The 20,090-nt window shown below is 38.0% G+C and overlaps 1 protein-coding gene across 5 annotated transcripts in view; it reads left to right on the forward strand.

The window, feature by feature from the left end:
* The window catches only part of LANCL1 (LanC like glutathione S-transferase 1), a 44,176-nt gene that overhangs the window by 11,727 nt on the left and 12,359 nt on the right, over nucleotides 1–20,090 (forward strand). For all 5 annotated transcript variants that reach the window (XM_082396374.1, XM_082396378.1, XM_082396375.1 and 2 more), the window contains one exon: nucleotides 13,325–13,532. In XM_082396374.1, coding sequence (XP_082252500.1) covers nucleotides 13,325–13,532 — 208 coding nt within the window. The remainder of the gene's footprint in view (nucleotides 1–13,324; nucleotides 13,533–20,090) is intronic.

The following is a 20,090-nucleotide window of genomic DNA, read 5'->3' on the forward strand; positions in this document are numbered from 1 at the left end:
AATCTCATAGCATTGTGGTCAGAAAACATGCTTGATATGATTTCAGTTTTCTTAAATTTACTGAGGCTTGATTTGTGACCCAAGATGTGATCTATTCTGGAGAATGTTCCGAGCACACCTGAGAAGAAAGTGTAATCTGCTGTTTTTGGATGGAATGTCCTACAAATATCAATTAAATCTATCTCGTCTATTGTGTCATTTAAAGCTTCTGTTTCCTTATTTATTTTCATTTTGGATGATCTGTCCATTGGTGTAAGTGAGGTGTTAAAGTCCCCCACTATTATTGTGTTACTGTCGATTTCCTCTTTTACAGTTGTTAGCAGTTGCCTTATATATTTACGTGCTCCTATGTTGGGTGCATAAATATTTACAATTGTTATATCTTCTTCTTGGATTGATCCCTTGATCATTATGTAGTGTCCTTCTTTGTCCCTTGTAATACTCTTTATTTTAAAGTCTATTTTATCTGATATGAGTATTGTTTCCCCAGCTTTCTTTTGATTTCTATTTGCATGGAATATCTTTTTCCATCCCCTCACTTTCAGTCTGTATGTGTCCCTAGGTCTGAAGTGGGTCTCTTATAGACAGCATATATATGGGTCTTGTTTATGTATCCATTCAGTAAGCCTGTGTCTTTTGGTTGGAGCATTTAATCCATTCGTGTTTAAAGTAATTATTGATATGTATGTTCCTATTACCATTTTCTTAATTGTTTGGGGTTTGTTTTTGTAGGTCCTTTTCCTCTCTTGTGTTTCCCACTTACAGAAGTTCCTTTAGCATTTGTTGTAGAGCTGGTTTGGTGGTGCTGAATTGTCTTAGCTTTTGCTTGTCTGTAAAGCTTTTGATTTCTCCATCGAGTCTGAATGAGATCCTTGCTGGGTAGAGTAATGTTGGTTGTAGGTTCTTCCCTTTCATCACTTTAAGTATATCGTGCCACTCCCTTCTGGCTTGTAGAGTTTCTGCTGAGAAATCAGCTGTTAACCTTATGGGAGTTCCCTTGTATGTTATTTGTCACTTTTCCCTTGCTGCTTTCAATAATTTTTCTTTGTCTTTAATTTTTGCCAATTTGATTACTATGTGTCTCGGCATGTTTCTCCTTGGGTTTATACTGTATGGGACTCTCTGCGCTTCCTGGACTTGGGAGGCTATTTCTTTTCCCATGTTAGGGAAGTTTTCGACTATAATCTCTTCAAATATTTTCTCTGGTCCTTTCTCTCTCTCTTCTCCTTCTGGGACCCCTATAATGCGAATGTTGTTGCATTTAATGTTGTCCCAGGGGTCTCTTAGGTTGTCTTCATTTCTTTTTATTCTTTTTTCTTTATTCTGTTCCGCAGCAGTGAATTCCACTATTTTGTCTTCCAGGTCACTTTTCCGTTCTTCTGCCTCAGTTATTCTGCTATTGATTCCTTCTAGTGTATTTTTCATTTCAGTTATTGTATTGTTCATCTCTGTTTGTTTGTTCTTTAATTCTTCTAGGTCTTTATTAAACATTTCTTGTATCTTCTCAATCTTTGCCTCCATTCTTTTTCCAAGGTCCTGGGTCATCTTCACTATCTTTATTCTGAATTCTTTTTCTGGAAGGTTGCCTATCTCCACTTCATTTAGTTGTTTTTCTGGGGTTTTATCTTGTTCCTTCATCTGGTACATAGCCCTCTGTCTTGTCATCTTGTCTATGTTTCTGTGAATGTGTTCCACAGGCTGCAGGATTGTAGTTCAAAGTCCTTAATTTGTTTGAAACATTTATCAATCCATAGTACACCCCATAATAATGCATCTGTGTTTCTGGTTCATGACTCTAAAGAAAACTACAGAGCTAGGCTGCCCAACTTCATCATACCTCGTTCATGCTATGCCTAGATTTGTCTCAGTTACTCACTTGATCTTGAAAGAGTTTTAGTGAAGAGAGGAAGCATCCATATGTTTTTAATGTTACATATGTACTTCAAACTGAAAAACTGGACTCATGTCATTTTTTTCCATTCTCTGTTTTTTGTTTTTTTCCAGCAAAAATTGAGACAATTAGTGACAGGGTACTTATTGGAATTTCTGCTAGAGCACCTCTGTGTGTCGTATGTGCTTTAGAAAACACTATAATGCTTCATTGGTAAGGGTGATACATGCAAGTTTAAGCTGAAATTTAAAAGGAGCAAATCATTGCTTTAGAAAGTTAACATTCATTTCACAAACTATTTTACAGCTGAAATTATCTTGGCTTTTATTTTTAAATGAAGCAGAGGATATAATACAGTGATGAGAGTGGTTAACATAAGCTTTTAATAGGATTCAGACATCATCTTCTCCAAAGCCTGCATATTTATTTATACATGTGGGTTGTCATAGTGCAGTTTTATAAGCCGTATTCTTGGCTTTTACCTTTTTTTTGTTCACAGCAGAGAGGTAAAATGCCTTGACCCTTAGGAATGAAAGGAGGGAAGAATTTTTAAAACCCCACAGCTGTCTCATATTGGCAAATGAAGCAGTTATTATTGTAAATCCTCTCTGTTACTTATTCAGGAATGAAGTGTCATGAATAATCAATTTTTCAGTTAGTAATTGAGAGTTAACAAATTATTACTATACATTAATGTTCAAAAAACAAGAATTCAATATTTTAATAATAAAATACATTGAATTTTGGCTCCTAAAGGAATGAGGATCATCAGTATGCAGTTTTGTGATCATTTGACTGTGGAAAGACAGGAGTAAAGATTAAAACATGATTCTTGTTAATAAAATGTTAATAGGATTGACATTTGAATGACGGGAGCCAGAGAGTATGTGCATGTATGCCAGTAACTAATGTTAACGCCAGGCACTGATGTAAGTGCTTTGCATTAAATAACACATCTAAATCTCAAAACAACTCTGTGGTGTGGATACCATTCACATCCTGATTTCACAGATGAGATAACTGAAGCAAAGTGAAGCTGAGCACCTTGTTCATGGTTACACAGCTAGTAAGTGCCAAAGATAAGATTCGTTTCAGCAAGCCTGGCTTTAGAGCCGTGCTCTTTACCCCATGAGAGTGTGAGTGTGTGTGTGTGTGTGTGTGTGTGTGTGTGTGTGTGTGTGTGTGTGTGTGTGTGTGTGTGTTGTTTACTCTCCACTCCTACGTTCTGGTTTACTCCGTGCATTTTATAAGTGAAGAAGATCTACACATAAGCTATAAGATGGAATAATTTGAGTGATACCTACATGATGATACTCATGCTGTACGAACTTTTTAGAAATGGCTAATGACTAGTCAATTTTAAGTGTTTAAGGAAAAAAAATCAGAATAAGCCCTGCTCAAACATGACAGGAATTTAGAAAGCTAGAGGGAAACATGGCTTGTTAGACAGGCAACAGTAATTACTATTAAAATGTCTACAGGAAAAAGTTGTTTGGGACTGGACATAGAGGAAACCCTAGAAAGATTTATGGGCATTGGCAACTAGAAAAGTGTAATCTCCAGCATTGTTCCATAGAATGTGTTTTTCCCCTTCCTAATCCTGAATTAATATATTCAGTGTGGTTTCAGGATAGAAAATTAACTCGGCCAAAACAGAAGCTTTTCCTCATAATTGCTTGTATTTGAAAAGGCATGTTGAGGATCTTCTTGAGTAAAATATTACCCCTAGTCTGAAAGCAATCAGTAGCTCTCGCAACTGTTAATAAGCGATATTTGAAATGAACAGTCTCAGTTCTTTTCACTGAAATCCTCCTTTATAAAATTTAATACACTGAAGTGCAGTGCATCATGATATTGATGTATGACACACACCAGCAGTAAGCACTGAGTTGTTCTTTTTTAGCCTTAATCCTATCCTGGTAGATTTTCAAGAATTCTTTGCTGCGTGATCCCAGTTTGGGGGCTAAGGGAAGCCATTTGGTTCTTTATGCCTGTGCATATAGCAGACAGTGTAGAAAAATAGCAGGCATGGAAGCCCCTTAAGATCAAATCTAAAGGCCAGCTATTAAGTGATGGTAGGTGGTGTCCAGGGATCTCTGGGGACTCACCAGAGAGCATGATGCCCCCCGCCACCTGGGTTTTGTTTGAAGTATATCTGTTCTAGGGTGGAGAAGATTTTAAAGTGCTTTATAAAATGGAAAACATGAAACACTGGTGAGGAATTGCTGTTATAAAGGATTAAATGAGCAGATGAAGTATTCTCGTGTTTGAAGTAAGCATTTAGTAGGAGACATTGCTTCCCTCGCAGATAACAAAGTAGGAAACTTAAGTAAACCCAAGGGGATGGCTGATCTCACTAGTATCTTTAAGAGAGAATGAGGGAAAGTGCTAGCCCTCATTTAATTTCATTTTTTCTCACTCTTAACTATGATAATTCCCAAGGGAAATGATGATCAGCTCACACTTTAAAAATACACACAAGACTCTAGGGGCTTTAGTTCTAGAAGACATGACCCAATCTTCTATAACCAACTCACAAAGTTAATGAGGCTAAGATTGGCATATATTTCCTCTTTTCAAGTATTAGATAACATTTTAAATGAGAGGATATGCAGCATAATCTCTAGAGTAATATTAACTCACGCGCTAAGTGCAAGTTATTAAAGTGTTTCAAGATGCTGTTCCTCTGATCTGCCAAATGTATAGCCTCTGAGCTACAGCTGTAGCATGTGGGTCTTAGTTTCTGCAGATACCAGACTTGTTTGAAAGGAACTGCACTGGCCAGGTGTCTTTTCTTTGCAATTTGATATTCTTATAAGTAGCTCTTCATCAGAGCCAGCATTTCATTGTCTAATTTGAGCCCTGACCAAGTGTCCTTCACCTTCATGAGAAGCACTAAACTGCTAGGACAAACAGAAGGCATCAGTGGCATGGATCTACACCGGGTCTATTAGAGCTCTTCACAGTGATTGCTAGACAGATGAATGCACCAAGAATGTCGCCTGCTTTCTTTGTGCCTGCACTTTATATGGTGCTGATATCACTGTGCTGTCAGTAATCTTAAATGGCTGAGACACAAGCTTGAAACAGCTGGAGGGTTTTGATATCACCAGTGTGCTTGGGTGAAGCACAGAGCAGGATGAGAATGTTTGAAGATAGATCAGAAGAAGTAGGAGGAGGTAAAGAAGGAAGACGTATCTAAGCATTTGACTTCTACGGACAGCACCAGGAGACTGAGTCCATGTCTTGTCATTTTCATTCCATTAACTTCAGCAGTTAATACAATGCCAGGTCCATAGTTGGTGCTTAATAAATATCTGTTGAATGAACAACTGAATGAATGAATGGAGAGTGGCCTGCTGTTACTACTCTAGCTACCATCTAAGCAAACTAAAAATAATAACAAACATAACTAGGTGGAATGGGGAAAGGGTGGGAATCCAACTCATTTCATGTCTTTTAGGATGTAAAAGAGTCAGTCACATCTCTTTCCCTTCAACCTCTGATGCAATTGTGCATGAACTCAGAAATGAGACAGGGCTCAGAATGTTCACTTTACACCTGGTAAAGCAGAATACAGAGCATACTGTTTAGACCTGGACATAAAGTGGGCTTCCTTCTTATTGCACCCAATTTGAATTTACCTCCCTAGGCTCAAAGAACATCTGGACAGCCAAAGAATGGGTTATGACATGAGAAACAGGATTGAGAAGAGAGAGCGCCTGATGCGGGAAGACTCCCAGAAAGCTCAAGATGGCACATGTATAGGGAACACTTTGCTAATCCTTCCCAATCTGAGGAGCCAGTGAGGGAGGAGAGAGGCAGGAAATGGGAAGAGGAAGAATATGGTTCCCTCTGTACTTTCTGTCCCTTTAGATCAGGCATCAGTGATGAGACGAAGTGACTCATTCAACACTCATGGAGATTCACAGTCTAATGGGGTTTGGACATTTATTGAGTAGTTACTATGTGCTAGGGACTATTGTACTGATCAGAATGATGTACAGTAACTGGGAGTAGCTACTGTTATTTTCATTTTATAGATAAAGATGCTCAGGCACAGAAAGGTTTAGTAAGTGGGGTAAGATCACACAGCAGGGAAGTGGCAGAGCTAGGCTTCAATCCCAGGCAGTGATTCCTGAACCCGTGCTTCTTAATGACTACTATGCTGAAGGAGTTATCACCTATTATGGTAGTCTGAATAAAAGACTAGGAGCACTTCCTAATTTGACAGTTACAAAGCAGTACACTGCAGGGCACTGAGGGAAGGAAGGAGGAAAGTATATATCTCCTTTTTTTAAATTTTAACCTCTTTTCCTATTTAGCTCTGGAAATAGATAACAGAGAAAAGAAGACGCATCTTCAGAGTGCTCATCTGCCTTTTTTGAGTTACATTTCCACTTCTTTGTTTGGGCCAATATTATTAAATTAAGGGTGTGGAGTCACAATTGGTTTCCTCCCCAGATTACCTGTATTAAGAGTACTGGAGTATTTGGAAAGGCAGCAGTGTGCCCGGCTTTCATCTGAAGACTGACCGGATGCACTAGTCCGTGTGGTGTTTACACCCAGGCTTTGTGGAGAGTGACTTCAGTGACTAGGAACGGGAGTCCTGCCCTGAAGACCCTGTCGTTTAGCTGAAGAAATGGAAACACACACCCTCAAAACACAAACAAAATTTAGACAGTTACAGAATAACACATTAGAAAGTGCCAACCTGCTTAAAAAGCAGGTGATCATGATGTATGGGGTTAATCAGAGAAAACTTTCATTTCTTACATTTCCATTAATCTGAAAGGAAAAAAAAATTAAGTAATTGATGAGCCTTTAAAGTTTCAACTAGGGAACAGTTTATTTGAAACTTAGGTTGGAACAACCCATGCCCCCGCCTTTAGGAAGTTCTTGTCTCCGTATCACTCAAAACTATTCTTGGGCATTAGCTGAACATCTCTAGTGGCTCCAGCAGTACTCGTTAATCTGAACATGATTTTTCCCACCAGAGTACATGAAGAGAGTCTTCAAAAGCACCTAACCTACAAGGAAATAACTTGCAGATCTGAAGTACCATGGCAAAGGTTTTTACATCAGTGTAGGCTGGTGGTAAAATAAGTGAATAATGTTAAGGAATAATCTCTAAAATGCAGAATTACAGAGAAGTGCTTTGAGAGCTTCATACATCTGTGGAGATTTGTATCATCTCCATAGACATTTGAGATGCATCGAGGTCTTGATTGGTCAAGATGAATAGGACTAATGATCCCTCAGAAATCCAAAGGCTTAGTATTAATTACTTCTCAACAGCTGGCTATATTTATAGCACTACTGGAGATAAGGAGCTGAGTAAGGAAACTGCAGATTTAGAAGTGTCCCTGAACAGTTTACCCTCCCTTCCCAGAGTTGTAGCTACAGAAGGAAACAGAACAGAAAAAATCTGGTTCAGAGCTTCCATACTGAAAGCCAGGACATATTCCTGTTACGGCAAAGTTTTATTTGTTTTTGTCTTTCAAGTAAATTAGTTTTCAACATTTCAAAACCAAGAGATTCGTAGGATGAGCTGTGAGGCAGTGCCAGACATTCTGAACTTCTTATAAAGAATGACATCTGTCCCTGGTGTTCAAAACAGTGCTGTCCTTAGACCATTCTGCTGTGATGGATAGTTTCTTTGCTGTCCATGCAGCAACAAGCATTTGAAATGTGGCTAGTGTGACTGAGAAACTGAATTTTAAATGTGTTTACCTTTAACTAACTTAAGTTTCTATAGATACTTATGGTTAGAGTCTGTCACATTGGACACTGCAGTTCTTAGCAACCAAACAGGCTCCAGGAGTTATCAGATCAAAGTAATAGATATCTGGGTTTCTACCGGCCTCTGAGATCACAGGAGATAAGTAGGTTCTTTTTTTATTTTTTGGAGGACATTTGTCCAGCCTCTCTTCCCCGAACTCAGACTCATATATCCAGCTGCCTACTTGACATCTTCACTTGGATGTCTAATGAACATCTCAAACCTGACCTGTCCAAGGTTTGGCTCCCTCTTTCTGCCACCTCCCTGCCAGGCCCCGTGTTAGGCACTTCTAGTGCTCGTCCATATCGGGTTGTCCCTCTCCTTCTGGGGTCCCGGGAGGATTAGACCTCTCAACTTCATTGTAGTTAGATGAGGCCACCTCTTCTGGTCCAGGGGCTCCGGGTGGACCCCCTGGACCAGAAGAGGTCACTTCCAAGCCAAAGCATGCAATTGCTGGTATGGTGCCTTGCAGTACTCTTCATGTTATATATGTCCCTAATAAAGTCTTATATATTCAGTCCCATCTTAGAGGACCTGGACTAACACATATAGCCACATTTATCTTTGAAAAATGCTGTTTTTGAATACTCCTCCTCTACATAAACTGACAGTAGGTTAACATCAGATCTACATTTCTATGTCTAGTTTTTAATAATTTGAACCCCCAAGGAGTCCAGCCTTACTAACCAGGTCACCCTCTAGTCTTGTCTACGTAGATTCGCTCAGATAATTCCACGTGCTGGGAGTACTCTCTGCCTTTCCTCCGTTTCGGGCTTCCCACAAATGAAGCTCCCCTTTCAGTACACACCCCAACCATAACTACTTCCTGATGGCGTTTTTTTTCCCCTGGGATAGAGCGGATACTCTGCCCACTTGTCTGTTCCTTCTCCACCAAGCCAGCTTCCAAGGCTGTGAATAACTACGGAATTAACATACCATTTCTAAAACAATGACTGACTTCACATGCTTAATTCTAAATGGTGCTTTACTGTTATTACTTAAATTTGTCTGGTTTTGCATGTAAAATAGAGATGATATCCCTATAACAACTTTCCTATACCCTCTGGGAAATAAAGTAAGACATCATCCAGAGTAGGAATAATCTCTTGTTCCTGAAGGAAAGTACTCATTACTTAACAGAATTAGGATATTATCCCAAATATTTATTGTAAAGTCACCTTTAATGACTTGAGAATTAATGGGAAAATAATGGATTCGATTTTGCTTTACTGATTTCTCAGCATATCTCTCTTCAGGTGGATTATCTTCTTTTTTAAATATGTCAGAATGTTTAAGTCATATATATGAGCAAATCTGACAAGATAGTAAAATTAAGACCAGAAAGCATTAGTTTTCATGGCTTAGTGACACTCATTATCATGGAGTGGACCAGCTAAAAAATAGAAGAATATTTAACTTAAATTTTATATCAATGAAAATGTCAAACTTCATCCAGATTCATAAAAGGTAGGGTGGTCTTCCATTTTTTTAACAAAATAATTCTAAAGTCTGAAACAATTTGGAGCATATTTTTACAATTAAATTCAATCAATTTTAAATCTCATTTCAATCTTTTCTGGTCTAGAAGAAGAGGTGAAAGGGGTAGAAGGAAGCAAATCTTGATTAGTCTACCTTTTTCTTAGCAAACAGTATAGAAGGACACTTTATCTGCTGCTCAAATTTAAGCCCAAGAATATTCTTGATTAAGTAACATATTCTGTGATTAAAGAAAAAAAAACACTAAAAAATTTAAACTCCGTTCATCATTCTGTATTGAGCCTCATGACCAGTTTTGATGGTTGTTATCCTAGAAGCCAGTAAGAAACATTCTTTCTCATTATATTAAATGTCCTTTAGGGACTGGAATCATATTTGGAGATGAGTTTATGAATAGATACAACTGTAATCTTTCCTCCCATACCTGGCCCTCCCCTAGAGGTGTTTGCCATCTCAGAGGATGGCACCATTGCCCATCTAGCTGTTCAAGTTGGGCATCTGGGAGTCATCTTGATTTTTCCTTCTCAGTCGTTCCCCACCAGGTTCCGTTGACTTTTACCTTCCAAGACAAGTATCTTTCCAGTTCAGTCTCACGTCATCTCTACTGCAGCTACTCTTGTCTCTCGCTTGTGCTCCTGAACTGTCCTCCTAAAATTGCTCCGCCTGCATCCACTGTTCTGTATACACTTTTCCAAACCTTACAGTTCAATTACGGTGAACTTTTAAAAACACAAATTTAATTATGCTCTTAAATGGTGCTTTTCAAATAAAACCCAAAATCCTGAGCTGGTTTACAAGACCCTATGTGGTCTACCTTCAGCCTACCTCCCCAGCTTTGAAGAGAGCTGTATTCTTTAGGAGTAGGCTTACTAGCATAAGGGGAATGTGCCTAAAATAACAGTGGCTTTAACACAACAGAATTTCTGTCTTGTGTAAGGCAATCGGTGTGTGGCAGCTTCACAGTCCTTTGGGTTCTAAGCTTCTTTGATCTTGATGCTTTACCATCCTCATCACAGAGCTGCCACTTCATGGTCTAAAATGGCTGCTCCAGCTACACCATCACACCTGCATTCCAGCCAGGAAGGAAGAAATGGCAGGTCCCCTCCCTTCAAGAACATCTTCTGAATTTACCCCCATTATTCCCACTACGTCTTATTGGTCAGAACTTACCCATGCACATGGCCATACCCATCTGCAAAGGAGACTGTTCTGGGCCGCCATGTGCCTAGCTAAAATCCAGGGCAGTATTGTTTAGAGAAGAGGGAGATAGATTTGGGGGGACCACTTAGCAGTGTCTGTTATAAGAGCTAAATCCATATCTTCCAGATTGGAATGTGAATCAAAAATAACTGATAAAGAAAAATCAAGAGAAAGTACATAGCATATTATTAGAAATATGGAGGCAGACACTAGAGGAAATAGATAAAATGATTGAAAGTGGTTGCTTCTGGGAGACAGGAATAGACTGGGGCAGGAGACTGCAAATGCGTATTAAGCCTTATAGTACTGTTTGACTTCTTCCATGAAGGACAAATTTATTCTGATAAAAATTACATTTTGAAAAGAGTTTTTAAAAGCATGGACTGAGGCCAGAGTTGTGAGTACACATAAGGACTGGATGAGTTTACCCTGCAGAGCCCTTGAAGTTGTGTTTTTATTTCCCACCTTGCCAATTATCGCTCAGCCTTCAGTATTTATGCAAAGGTGTTGTTATATGCGTGAATATTGTCCAAGGTTAGATCATAAGAATCAAGTTCAAGATATTTGGTCACAGGCAATTCCCCCACTTTTTCTATTATTAAATTAGGCCACCTGGGGTATAAAATATTGATGAGGCATTAAATGTCTTTGACTTAGGCATTTTGTCTTATTTTCCTGACCTAGACTGATTTGTAATAAGGTTGTCCAGGAGGATTTTTCTGTTTGGCAGCAGCACTCCTCACTTGAAACCCTTTTCATCCTTTAGTGTCTTGTAGCAGGGAAGAAGGTAGGCACTGTAAACTACAACCTACAGAAGATTGCTTAATCAAAATATGCAGACACAGAGGCCCAGAATGAAAAGACAGAGAGAAATAGAACCTGAGGTGATGGAAAGCTAATTCTCTGATCAAAAAGAAAAAAAAAAAAAAAAATTTCATCTAAATGAAATATTGTGAGACTTGAGAAATGATTACCTGTTTTTCATGAGAAATGCATCAAACCTTAAAATTGCACACCTTAATGGGTTTTGTTTGTTAAATGTTTAGACCAAGAGGAATTGCTGATAATAAGAGACAAAGGTCTGAAAAGGAAAACAATCATTGGGCTTGTATTTAATCACTTTTTATTTTCTCAGATCTCAGTCATGTCATTATCAGGCTTCAGTGCCTACATAACTTAATTAGGGGAGTACAGGCAGTGATGGGAACAGGAGGGCAAAATGAAAGGGTAACAATTTAAACGGATTGCCTGCAGATGCCTGGTATGGATGGAGATGAAGCCTATTAAGGACCTAATTCTAGAAGAAGCTCTTGACGTTGATCATTTGTGAAAAGGAGAATTTTTTTTCTTACCCACGTACAGGTTTTGTACACTTATGTCTACAAAGCTTAAGTATTGGTACATCTGATCAGCAGCTTGTAGAATAACTAACACCAAGTCACTTTGAAAGAGTAGACAAGGTTATTAACTTTGGCAGAAAATGAAAATTTGGCTTTAATATACATGTGAAATTGAATTGTCTATAGCACAAAGCTTTGGAAATTACCCATGCAAGATAAGAAAACTATCTAAATTTAAAATTGTCCTCAGTACAGTGAAAAGTAATTTTGCAAACTGCATTTTTACTGCATTGAAATCCATAAAGAGATTGGCTCTGTTAATTTAGATTTAAACAGAGGTTCTGTGTCTTCTAAAAATGGTAAATGAGATGGAAAATGTACTTTAAGGGGAGAAACGAGTTTCTGGAAATGCTGCAGGCAGGCAGGCTCCCTGCCCCACATCTTTGAGTCTGCCCTGAGACTAGTCAGCTTCAGAGGAAAGGCTCTATCTACTGTGACAGGCATTTGGAATGAGGACATGCAGACAAGGCCTCAATTACATATAGCAGGCTTCAAGAGTAGGATAAGAAGCAAATCAAGTAAAGCCCAACGCAAAAGGCATTGGCAGCTTTTCTGGTATAGTTCCTAAAGCGGCTGGGTCCCTGACAGTGGAAAAAAAAAAATTGGGAAACTGAGTATATTTTCTTAGATCTCAAATAACTTAATAGTTTTCTTATAATCCCCTGCCTGGAACAATACTGGGATAGAGGATTTGGTTACTCTACCTATCTTCTCATGCAAAAAATGATCTTCTAGATAAAGAAAAATCTAGTTTTTCATTCCCTAGTCTTTGAATTTCTTTTTTTTTTTTTTTTTAAATAGTAGCTTTTTTTAGAAATTCACGTTCTTTTATTTATTTATTTATTTATTTATTTATGACTGTGTTGAGTCTTCGTTTCTGTGCGAGGGCTTTCTCTAGTTGCAGCAAGTGGGGACCACTCTTCATCGCGGTGCGCGGGCCTCTCACCATCGCGGCCTCTCTTGTTGCGGAGCACAGGCTCCAGACGCGCAGGCTCAGTAATTGTGGCTCACGGGCCCAGTTGCTCCGTGGCATGTGGGATCTTCCCAGACCAGGGCTCGAACCCGTGTCCCCTGCATTGGCAGGCAGATTCTCAACCACTGCGCCACCAGGGAAGCCCCTTTGAATTTCTTTAACTCATAAGAACAAACATTTCTTGTTTATTATTAAGTAAATTATTATTTGTAAAATAAATAGGTGATTATTTACCAAAGGTTGATTACCTATCATTTGAACCATCAAAAAGAATACATCAGCACAATAGCCAGAGTGCAACAAGGATTAATATTAAACTTGGGTTTAGAGTTCTTAGAGTTCCTATTTTAATTTAGAGTTGTAATGATGAGGAAACTGAGAACAAGGAAGTGTCTGCCTACTGTTCTTAGAGCTGCTTAGTAATAAAGCGGAGTCTAGACTAAGGTCATCTGAACTTCCAGATAATTTACGTATTTGTTATAGCTTATCAAAAATCAACACTGCTGAGTAGACAGTACACCAAAATAATACAGTCAACTGCTCTTTCCTCATCTGTACATGATTTTCTTTTTGCTTTTCAGGTATCGCTGTGCTTTACTTACACCTCTACGATGTGTTTGGGGACCCTGCCTACCTACAGATGGCACATGGCTATGTAAAGCAAAGTCTGAACTGTTTGACCAAGCATTCCATCACCTTCCTGTGTGGGGATGGGGGTCCCCTGGCAGTGGCTGCTGTGGTGCATCACAAGATGAACAATGAGAAGCGGGCAGAAGACTGCATCACCCGGTAATCATGTTTCTTTCCGAGAATTATTATCTAAACATTATGCCTTAATTCTGTGTGGGTTAGCAAAAGAACACTTTATTGAATTTACTTTTCTCTCAGCAGTAAATCTTACTGCTGTCATTTGATCAATCACATTATTCCTGAGTTGTAGTTAAGGAACAACCATTATAATCCTTATTTTATTGCAAGGTATAATGACACTGGGCTTCCCTGGTGGCGCAGTGGTTAAGAATCCGCCTGCCAAGGCAGGGGACACGGGTTTGAGCCCTGGTCTGGGAAGATCCCACATGCTGCAGAGCAACTAAGCCCATGCGCCACAACTACTGAGCCTGCGCTCTAGAGCTCGCAAGCCACAACTACTGAGCCTGCACTCCCTAGAGCCCGTGCTCCGCAACAAGAGAAGCCACCGCAATGAGAAGCCCGTGCACCGCAACCAAGAGTAGTCCCAACTCGCCACAACTAGAGAAAGCCCACGTGCAGCAAGGAATACCCAACGCAGCCAAAAAATAAATAAATTAAATTAAAAAATTAAAAAAAAAAAAAGATATAATGACACTGACATGTTCCAGATCAAACATCAGTCCCTTAGCATAAATGAGATCAAAAGCCTAATCATGTGATTACTAATCCAAGGTGCTATCCAGGATCAATAATTTGAAGAAACATGGTGCACGTGCTGCAGTGGGCTGGGACAGGCCTCCGAAGGGAACACAGAGTCAAAACTGCTTTGCTTACAGGCAAATGACATGCAAATCCAGATTTTCATTTTTAATATAAATCAGGGCAACCCACTAGAAGTTTGTGAACCATGAAGAATTATGAAAGTTTTGTACAAATAAACTACAGTTTTTGCTTTAGTAGAGTTTACTGAACACTCTTTCAGAATTCTACTAAGAAATCTGGCTACCATGCAACTCTGCGTGCCGTGCTGTTAGGCTCCCCATAAGTATGCCAACACACAGATAGTTGCAGTGACAGCAGAGGTTTCTTTGTTTTGTTGTTTAATAGACTTGACTTTTTAGAGCAGTTTTCTTCAATTCACAGCAAAACTGAGAGGAAGGTACAGAGATTTCCCATACACCCCCTGACCCACACATGCATAGCCTCCCCTGTTATCAACATCCTCCACCAGAGTACACTTGGCTGCAAGCGATAAACCTGCATTGACCCATCATAATCACCCAAAGTCTGTAGTTCATTCTTGACATTGTACATTTCATGGGTTTGGATAAATGTGTAATGACATGTATCCAACATTATAGTATCATACAGAGTAGTTTCACTGCCCTAAAAATCTTCTGTGCTCTACCTATTAATCCCTCCTCTCTTCTTCCTAACCCCTGGCAGCTATTGGTCTTTTGACTGTCTCCATAGTTCTGCCTTTTCCAGAATGTCACAGAGTTGGAATTGTATAGTATGTAGCCTTTTCAGATTGGCTTCTTTCACTTAGTAATATGCATTTAGATTTCTCCATGTCTTTTCATGGCTTGATAGCTCATTTTTTTTTTTAGAGCTGAATAATATTCCATTGTCTGGATGTACCACAGTTTATGTATTCATTCACCTACTGAAGGACACCTTAGTTTCTTCCAAGTTTTGGCAATTATAAACAAAGCTGTTAAAAACATCCATTTGCAGGTTTTTGTGTGGACATATGTTTCCAGCTCTTTCTGGTAAATACCAAGGAGCATGATTGCTGGATTGTATGGTAAGACTATGTTTAGTTTTAAGAGAAACTTATAAACTGTCTTCAAAAGTGGCTGTACTATTTTGCATTCCCACCAGCAGTGAATGAGAGTTCCTGTTGCTCCACATCTTTGTCAGCATTTGGTGTTGTCAGTGTTCCAGATTTTGGCCATTTTAATAGATGTGTACTCGTATCTCATTGTTAGCTTAATTTGCATTTCTCTGATGACATGTCTCAGGGCATCTTTTCATATACTTATTTGCCATTTGTATATCTTTTTTGGTGAAGTGTCTGTTAAAGTTTAGCCCATTTTTTAAGTGGGTCTGGCAACATTTTAAGTAGTGATCATCTCTGAGCTGACCATGGTTTTTGATTCCCACTATTCATTCTTGTAAATTACTGTTAGAATAGCATTATCAGCTCTGATTTTATTTGTTGAGGATCCCTCTGCTTCAGAGGTTCACAAGCAAGTCTCATTCAATGAGTCACTCTTAACTTTCATAAAAATAAATTGTAATGGCCTTTATAGTCTATATATAATGTCAGCCTCTCTCAAAATATGTACAGCCAAATAGTAATAGTTTGGTATGTGAAGAATGTTAATAGGTATTAAATGAAAACAAGAGTTGTGTATTCAGACACAGTGGGGAAACACTAATTAAACAAAGTTAAATATGTGCCTTTACTGACTGCTGAGAGTCTTCACTAGCTTTTACACTTGGAGGGAACCCAGGTGACTCTAGGGAACAGAATTTGCCACGCTTGTCATGTAGGCAACCCTTTTTCCTCAGGACATCTTCAGGCCTGTTGTTCTAACACTCTTCGGGGAATAATACCATATATTAATACTGGTTTATTATAAAACACTCTTAAGAGAGTAAACTAAAATTTCTTTTTTTTTTTGATACCTTGGTATTGAAGGTGTTTTTGTTATTTATATCTTTTTTTGTTTTATTACATTTCAACAGTATTTTATTTATAGACTTGCTAAGGTTAAAAATATAAAATGCGGGTATATGATAGGAAATAGCCTGTTTGTGGATGCAGAATTAATTTTTTAGAGTTCTAGAGTTCATGGCAGACCAGAAAGAAAAAAAGAATTATTTGTAAATTACTTTCACATCTCTTCCCTTTTAAGGGAAAAATTTCTAAGTCTTTTCAGTTCAACTTCAGGAAATCCAAAATTACTTGATGTCATCAATTATTTAATAAACCTACTTACTTGTTTTACTTTTTACCTCACCTTTTTCCTCACATCACACAGCCCTTTTATATGACAGACACTCATATTCTCCGTGTGGTGTCTGTGTTGTGCTCTACTGCCACCATAGTATTTCAGCTTACCATTCCTGTATTTGCTTAATATAGTGGTCTTTCAGAATCATAATCTTGAGTTTTAGAAACCAAAAGGACCTTTGGGATTAATGAAAGTCTAATCCTTAGACAAACTGAAATCCAAAGAAATCAGTTTCCCTAAGGTAGGGGTTCTTTGCTTTGGAATTTTGAGAATCTTAGGGCTTCCAGAGGTATATAGAAAACCCCCAAATTGTATTCAACATGGAGAGAACATTTACACTTTTCTCGGAGGGGTCTGTGACTCCCCAAAAGGAGTGTGTGTGCACGTGTGTGCGTTCATGTTCAAATTGTCCTGCAGTTGTCTGAAGCAAGTGTTGGGGAAGATAATAAACAGCACTAGTTCTTCCTACTGCTTGATTTATACTGTGGCTGTTTTCTCACTTCCTTCTATACAGAGATAGTTGGTGTCACTACACAAATAAAGAGCATTGCCTGTTTTGTGCCCAGTTAAGTGACTACAGCATATAGCGTGCTTTGGGGCCAGCACTTAGAGTGATGAAGAACTTTGGCTTTCTGGTCAGAAAATGTTATATCCTGTCTCTTTTGTAATGTGATGAGTAAGAAAAGGACTTCTTTTTAAAAAGTTACAAACGTTTGATGACAAAAGGCAAAAACTCTCCCAGTAACACCCTGGGGAAATATTGCTAGGAGTGGAACAAAATTATCCTGTTTTTATATGTCTTTTTTCTTCCTTCAGTGACTTGCCTCTTCTAAAGATAAGTTGCTATTAATATCAACATAGCAAAACAAATAAATGGAGCTGCAATGATATGGGTTTGAGAGTTTCTGAAAACATATAAAATAACCATTTGATTGATAAATGCTGTCATTTCTTCATTTTATCTTAAGAATATAGCATGTAAAACATGGAGTTTAAAGTCCTGCTTTTAGTAATTGTCAGATCCAACTAGTAAGTTTTATTTTTTATTTTTTTAGGGAACATACCAACAGTTTTTTTCCTTTGTCTTTCTCTTTCTGACTTTGTTTTTAATTTTTATTGAAATACGGTTGATTTACAATATTGTGTTTCAGGTGTACAATAAAGTGATTCAGTTATATATATATAATATATATATTCTTTTTAAGAATCTTTTCTATTATAGGTTATTATAAGATATTGAGTACAGTTCCCTGTGCTACACAGTAGGTCCTTGTTGATTATCTATTTTATATGTAGTAGAGTATATATATTTTAATCCCAAACTCCTAATTAATCCCTCCCCCCACCCTTTCCCCTTTGGTAACCATAAGTTTGTTTTCTCTGTCTGTGAGACTATTTCTGTTTTGTAAATAAGTTCATTTGTATCATTTTTTAAAATTCCATATATCATATATATATGATATTTGTCCTTCTCTGCCTGACTTACTTCATTTATAATAATAATCTCTAGGTCCAGCCATGTTGCTGCAAATTGCATTATTTCATTCTTTTTTATGGCTGAGTAGTATTCCATTGTATATATATACCACATCTTCTTTATCCATTCATCTGTCACTGGGCTCTTAGGTTGTTTGGTTGCTTCCATGTCTTGGCTATTGTAAATAGTGCACTATGAACACTGGGTTAGATACATGCAACTAATGAGTTTTAATGAATTGAATTCAAATCCAGAAAAAATGGAATACTTCTTTCTTAAGTATTATTATAATGAGATGCACTGAACAATACTTTATTTTCGAGTATTTGAAAGGTACTTGCTATCAACTTCCCAGATGCAAATGTGTTTGGTTGCAAAATAATTGGTATGCTAGTTATATATCGCCACCTAGTGGTAATGCAGGTCATAGCATTGGCAAATAAAGGAATGGTGTTTTCTAATTCAGTGGTTCAAACACATTTTATTTAGGTGATAACATCACTGGAGTTAATGCAATATGCAATAATTGTTTTTAGTAACTCCCATAGAGCAGTGTTTGTTTAAAAAATTGATAGTCGTTTCCCTCTTTGAATAGTTCTTTCAATACCCTTTACAAAAATCAAGAGTGCTTTTCTATCTCTAAATTCTAGTTTGATACATTTGTATTAAAACTCGATAATAAATTCTTATGAAAACTCTGAGATGTTCATTCTGTTTACTACAACAGTTGAGTCTGTATCTAGTAACAGATTTTATTTTCTTAAGTTCTCAACATTACTGAACTGCCAGTTCTGGTGTGAGAAAAAAATAGAATTTTTCTTAATAAATGTTTTTAAGTTATTTAAAAATATTAGGGGGTATTGTGTGTGTGAGTGTGTGTGTGTGTGTGTGTGTGTGTGTGTGTGGTATTGAAGTAGAAAAAAATGGTCCATAACCACCCAGATAACTCTGTTGGCATTGGGGGGAAAAGAGTCAATCAAGGTATTACAAGAAAACTGAAAGCAACCTCTGACCACTGTGTCCCTATTCCTAACATAACCACTGTTCCACTGTGAGTTAAATGCCTGTGTTTGTCATAGAGAAAAATGCATGAGCCAGCATTTGCATATTTAACCAATTTGATCGAGGTGCCTCCGTTTGTCGAGGTGTAATACAGACAAATTTAACTTTGTCAGGAACTGCAACCAGCCAAGCTTTTTCAAACCCCTCTTTCCTGTTGTTGGGGAGTAAGTTCCCTTAAGGATGCTTTCATAACTTTTTCTCAGTCATTGTTTCATAACTGTCAGCCCTTTTTACTCACTAAAATCATCTCATTCTGCTTATTTAAACATGTCTTCTTCATTTTTAACCCTAAGTGTTCCCCTCCCACCACAGGCTTGTGGAAGTGGGGAGGGAGGGGTTGGGAGAGGAGGATTGTTTTCTCTTTCACAAGTACCTTCCTTTCAGAGTTAGGACACTCTACCTACTGATGTATAGCCTGGTGGTAGCAATTGTTAGGTTTTTGTTTTCTTGTTTGTAGATACTGGTTGCCTCCAGAGATTAGAGATAGGGGCTATATACCCTCTCAGCTATCACCTTACCACTGAGTAAATGAAGGCACAAGCAGTTAACCAAACTCTACCAAATGTACAAACATTTATTAGGAAGAAGACACACACACACACACACACACACACACACACACACACACACACGATTAGTCCTCTGCCCTGTTTTTGTGGCTCAGAGAAAGCCACATCATCCTTTGACCCTCCTTAGATCTTACTCATCAAACGGTGCTAGAGCCCGTACCATCTCCCAAACGTCCCACCCACCTTCACCACTCATTCCACCGATGAAATCCATTTTCTAACATTCCTTACTACACTTATCAAATCCTCTGGTGTAAATTTTGATAAAGTTATTTGAAGTGCCAAGTCTCTCTGAATGTTGATTCCTTACTAGAATACTTCAAATATAACCAATCACTCCAGGGATATGATTTTTGATACTTCAAATGCTTATTAACCATTCTTAGTATATAAAGTTAAATAATATACATACACAGGCATTGTTTATACGTAACTACTTTAAAAATAAATTTTTAAATCAGAAGGGACCATTCATTTTATAGATGAGAAATTTAAAGTATAGAGATTAAATAGCATGTTTAGTGTC

The sequence above is a fragment of the Balaenoptera borealis genome (genome assembly GCF_965194805.1).
Source record: "Balaenoptera borealis genome assembly, chromosome: 6".
Lineage (NCBI taxonomy): Eukaryota > Metazoa > Chordata > Mammalia > Artiodactyla > Balaenopteridae > Balaenoptera > Balaenoptera borealis.